Source organism: Penaeus japonicus, unplaced genomic scaffold (assembly GCF_977035675.1).
Source record: "Penaeus japonicus unplaced genomic scaffold, GWHDUDI00000001_assembly GWHDUDI00000002, whole genome shotgun sequence".
In the NCBI taxonomy this organism is placed as follows: Eukaryota; Metazoa; Arthropoda; class Malacostraca; order Decapoda; family Penaeidae; genus Penaeus; species Penaeus japonicus.
In genome coordinates, this window is record NW_028234404.1 from 12,460,448 (window position 1) to 12,466,044 (window position 5,597).

Below are 5,597 nucleotides of genomic sequence, written 5' to 3' on the forward strand. Positions count from 1 at the left end.
CAAGAGGGTGGAGTCGCTCGCTGGTGGCCATGAGGTTGTTTTGGAGCGGTGCGAGTTCAACAAACTTTTTTCTCTCTCTCGGCGTTTGTAACATAAGCAGGTAATGCAATATCGCTGACTTCCAAAAACGAAGAAGCCCTTTAACTCTGCAAAGGTACCAGGACTTAGTAGACTAGGGATTTTTTCCTTCGACATAGGCAAGAAAGGCGCTTTACTTTTATTATTCAGCACTTTTTAATGGTGCTGTCGCTGCGTCTAACAGACAGAAGGGAGTCTTCTGTCAATAAACATGACATTTGACAGGGATATATTTGTCTGTGAGGGTGTAGGGTCCACTTCACAGTAATCGCATTGTCATAAGTAAAGCCTCCGCTTTACTTATGCAAAGGCTATATTAGCGCACAAGATGCGTCAATAAATTAGATAACAAATTCGACTTCACATTAGTCATGCGTCATGGAATGTGCACAGTCCTTGGGCGTTTGGATCTCCTCTCCCTGTTCTTCATTCACTCCATTCTCGTGTGCTGCTCTTGCTCGTCATCATCATCCTTGCTCCTGCTTCCCCCTCTCCTTCCTTCAGCCTTTCCTCTCTCCTCCTCCGACACTCTTGTCCTACTGCGGGAGGAGCGTGGCGAGGGCCTCCTCGGGTATTGACCAAGGACCCGCCACTCGTCGCGGTGCCCCTCCTCGTACTACTTTAAAGCCTCCCGGCCGAGCATGGAGGCGGCGTTCTTCGCGGATTGCTTCATCTCGAGCAGTCACGGCGGAAGTAGTTTTGGGTCTCGGCTATTGCTTCTCTATATGTTTGTTTCTTGATTTTTTTTAACGAAATTAAGCGTCTGTTTGTTCCTGCTCTTGAAGTTGGCTCTGCTTTCTGATAACCAAGGAGTTTTTTTTTTTATTGTTAAGCTAAACGAAGAAGGTTTTCCGATAGGAATGTTCAGTTTGGCAAGGGGCGAGAGGACACTCGTGTGCGGATGCCTTCAGAAGGTGTAGCAAAGCTCTTGTTTGCTTAAGAATAAAGAGGGATGTTCACTGGCGACTCCACCGGCATGGCGGGATGCGTATTCGAAGGGGGGGGGGCGAATTCTCCTTCGATTACCATTGTTTATGCACTCAATTTCGTTTTAGAACGTATGAACAAGACCCACTGAAAAGTTATTTTCCAGTTAAACGCACTTCGTTGAAGTACCGTAAACAATGATGTATACAATGACATGAATTAGCTGAGTGATGACACGGTTGTGACTACCTTGCACCGCACTGTTACCAGCTGGTTGTTTTACTTGTTTGTTCTCACGATAAGATAGCTTTTTGTATCGATTTGATAAGAGGTACTTGTTTCATATCATGATCTATAAACGTGTCTCGCTGTCGAAGGCTTCGTCCTCTAAATAAGTTTATCTAATTACTCTCTGCTCAGATTAAAACGTACAAGGAAGAAACTTTCCTGTATATTGTATGCTGTTCGTTTGTTTTGAAACTAGTCAAGGGTTTATGGAAAATGCGTTGCAAAGGAGGAGCATATTTGGTTAGCAGTGTTGAATTCGAGACGCTCAATTCCGAAAGATACTGAAAACAACAACAAAGAAATATCGGCTTGGGATTTACAGGTTTGAACATGATACAGTCAACGAGAGCAGTCTGCCTTCAGTAGAGAGTAGGAGGATACAGAGGCATACTTGTGTGTGTGTGTGTGTGTGTGTGTGTGCTTGCTTGCTTACATGCCTTATCTTTTTGGTTTATTTCGCGCTCAAACAGCGCAACTTCTCACTGCATGGATCATGACATAACGGGCGATTGTGTACGTGACAAGTTGGGCCCAAGGTGTGACGGGCATGATGAACGCACTCGTGGGCCTGTGAAACCCCTGCTGTTTATTTGTTGACATTATGTAACTGAAGCTTTCGTGTGCAACATTTTTTTTTCTCTCGCAAGGAAATATGATTCTAAACGGTTTTGGCCCCTGGCCTTGTCCTAGTGTTGGCAACTGTTATCAAATACTCGCAGGAGGTAAAAATAGTACAAGTTGTCGAATAAGTTGTGGTCAGTTGGCCGCGTGGCTGGCACACTGTTGACTGTCCTTGCCAGCCAACCTTTTACACATCTCACCGGCTGCGTGGCAACCCAAGCTTCGACTCCGCATGCTACTGAAAATAAATATACCTAACAGTCTCCCTTTACGTCCAAGTACAACATACACCACCCGCTTTCCACTGTCACTATTCCAAACATCACTTCGCTTGTCTGTCGTTGCATCTCTGCAAATCTTGCACTATGAAATGAAGTTGGATCACCCGAAATCTCCGTGGTCTTAATTACAGGGATGATAATGACGCAAATCTGTCAATTTAAAGAATTATGTTGATAGTACGTTCATGATAAATCACATACTGAAAAAGAGAAATAGCAGTGAGGTTTGTCATGGGTTACAGGTGTGTAGGCCGAAGGTTTGAGGGAAGGAAAGTTTGAGCATTAATGTGATGACCAACATCCTGTTGACGGCAACACTGGGGGAAGTAGACGCTGGGGCCGCACCTCCGTGATCGACTTGCATAAAGCCGATTTTTCTTTGCTGTTTTGAGCATCTTTGCATTTGTGCGTGTCTCGACAGTGAGAGAGTGTGAAGGGGGAGTTGTATTTATTTAAGTGCTGGTAGAAAGTGCTGTAAATTTCAGGGCGAAGGCAGTAGATTCCCCCCCCCCCCCACACACACCCTCTCATTTCGCTTCTATTTCGTTCTCATGTTAACATGTACGCATAGCTCTTTCCTCTTGTCCATGTACTCTAAAGATCATCTTATGGCAAAGAGCCTTATTCAGCCGTTGTGTATAATATGACAAGAGGGTGTGTCATGCAAGTGGCTGAAAGTAGCACGAATGGGGCGCCAAAACAGCAGCTGGAACGTCGCACGTGAGACCACGTGGGAAACGACGTAGAGAACTGCGTAGATAGATGTTAGGCCCGCGCGCAGACATACTCCGGGGGGCGTGGCATCACACAGGCCTGAAGGATGCGAACGTTTCCGTTAATTTTGTATATCGAGGTTTATAATCAGTCACGTAATATTTCGTTTTTGTTATCCGGCAGTAGGCAAGATAAGCTTATTGGGGGCATTCGGTATATCCCGTGGCAGTGCTGCAGAGCTGTTCTTCGTACAGCGGGAAGTGATCGCCATTGTCGTAGTAAACCTGACCTTGTACAGGCTCACTCATGACGCGCTCTCGAACCGTTGGATTAGGGACCGCCTTACACGCAGAAGAGACGTAGTAAGCAACGGCTCGTTACGTGCACGCGCGCTACCACGTCCTCCTTTCTCTCTTCCCCCCCCCCCCCCCGTGTGTGTGTGTGTGTGTGTGTCTTTCCCATTCCACTCCCGTTTCCTATGTTCCCTTGCGTCCCCCTGCCCCCCACTCCCTCCCACCCTCCGCCAGTCCGACCTCTCAGACCTCGTGAGTTCGAGTTGAAGGAGAGAGGCAAAGGAGACACGAGGTTTTGTTTCTGGTATAAGCCAGGCCGCCGAGCTAATGCGCCACTCCTTAAAAGTACATGTTTTTTCTTGGTTTACGTAACTGAGATGCTGATCCAGCAAGCATACATTATACCCTTTTTCCACAACCCGCACGGTGCACTTATGCCATTCACAGACATGTGCATTCTCTTAAGACGTAAGTGGTCGTTGCATTCGCCCACTCACGCATGTGTTCGATAGATTTTGGCAGCGTAAAAAAGGTTCCGTCTTTGCAGTTGCACAAGACTTCGTTGTTATTTGTTTATTTACATGTGGGGGTTGGTGTGTGCGCATCGACATTTCCATAGCTCTGCACTGTTAGTTTAAAATCGTAAAACAGAAATATAAATGGGAAAGAAAAACACAAAAAATGAGAATGCAAACGAAAATGTAAGTAAAGATCGTTCAGCTTTCATGCACAGTAAGTATGAACAGTCGGCCAGACTAGCTGCTGTTGCTATGCCGCTCCAAAACATTAACGCCGAGGGAAAGAAGTGGCGCCATAAGTTATGTAATTTTGCAGTTTTCTTTCGCCAGCTCTATATAGTATGGATGCTTTTAGTCTCTTGTTTTCCCCTGTGAATTTTGTGTGACCTTGACAGCGGACACCTGTCTGATGGGGTGGTAGATGCGGCACGTATGTTTGGACGGTCAGTGTGGCACCACCGCCTTAATTCGCGCGTTCGTTTCCTGAAGCGGATGTTGTACCAGCTCTGTGGCGGGCGGGATTATGGATGCTTATTTTGAGCCTGGGGATGTGGTAACATTTATTAAAGACAATAGACTCTTGGAGAGGAAAAGGCAGCGAAAGAAGTGGATTGGCGCAGTAAAGTCGGAATATTAATCTGAACGAAAGAAAACGAACGCTTTTGATGATCTGGCCTTCTGCCAGTGCTTCTCCCGGCCGAGCCCCCTCCCCCTCCCTCCTCCCCCACGCGTGTACCCCGTAACCCACGGTCTCAACTCTCCTCCTAAACCCCGCCTCCTCTTCGTCTCTGGTCCCGCATCTTCCCCTTCTTTATGCCTTCCCTTTCTTTTGCTTCCTCCGATCCCCTCTCTCTCTCTCTCTCTCTCTCTCTCTCTCTCTCTCTCTCTCTCTCTCTCTCTCTCTCTCTATCTCTCTCTTTGTCTTCCCATGCTTACGGTTTTAGTTTTTTTTTCCTTTGTCGCCATTTAGGGGGAGCAATGTTAGATTCCCCTCCTTGTTTATACCAATTGTTCTATTGACTTCCCCCCCAAAAAATGTACTGATTATATTCTTGCTTCCTGTTTTTTAATGGTTTTCATTTTGTCCCTTCCCATTTCATCTAACTGTACTGTCATCTCAAGTTTGCCGGCTAGGTAAGAGCGAGCCAGGGATCACGGCACATTTATGATTTACCCATCACTGTTGTCCTGCGCAACTGATACAGAATCCTCCAGGCCCGCAACTTGAAAATGAAACTATAAAACTTGTTTTTCACGAGCTTGGATTCAAACCTGTGTAGTGAGTGGGTGGTGGATAGCTCCGCTCTCAATTTTATTTGTTTGTTATATTTCATGCACATGTGTACCAATCAAAATTGGATTAAACATATGTAGCGCTCTGCGCCCATAATGATCAATAAGGTTTACTCTAGATTTTCCTTGCTTGTTTGTTTTTCATGATACAATTACATTTTAGAGAAAGGGCACTAATGTGTAAGAGGTACTATGTTAGTCTGCAAAAGAGCACTTAGTAGTTGATGGAAAGGAGCATTTTATCTAGCACTGAAATGTGTTAACTGTATGTTTTAACTTTCTACATGTGATGATGACTCCACTTGCTTGTATTTTTAACATTTCAGTGTTTCATGATGTTTAGTTTTGTCAAGTGTTCATATCTTTTACAGGAGGTGCAGGGGGCAAGGGGACATGGGGTGCCCTGGGCTCGGAACTGGCTGAGGAAGAGCTTGATGGGGCTATTGATACCAACGATCCCAACTATGACGAGACTAATCCTGAGAACAAGGAAATCAAGATGAAAGTCATCCATGTTGACCGCTCGGACGAGGAGATACAGGTACAGACTTTCCTAAAGAGTGATATTGGTTGTCTTAGGGTTT

General features: G+C 45.6%; 1 protein-coding gene across 5 annotated transcripts in view; it reads left to right on the top strand.

The window, feature by feature from the left end:
* Pdcd4 (Programmed cell death 4) overlaps positions 1-5,597 on the top strand; it is an 11,821-nt gene continuing 6,224 nt past the window's right edge. Inside the window, exons 1-2 of one of the 5 annotated variants that reach the window (XM_086547400.1) lie at positions 1-100; positions 5,385-5,554. In XM_086547400.1, the coding sequence (XP_086403526.1) occupies positions 5,513-5,554 (42 nt within the window). In that variant the 5' untranslated portion in view covers positions 1-100; positions 5,385-5,512. Of the gene's footprint in view, positions 101-3,059; positions 3,272-3,372; positions 3,548-3,770; positions 3,904-4,842; positions 5,000-5,384; positions 5,555-5,597 lie in introns of those variants that run through there. The other 4 variants (XM_086547411.1, XM_086547388.1, XM_086547416.1 and 1 more) reach the window with 4 other exon arrangements.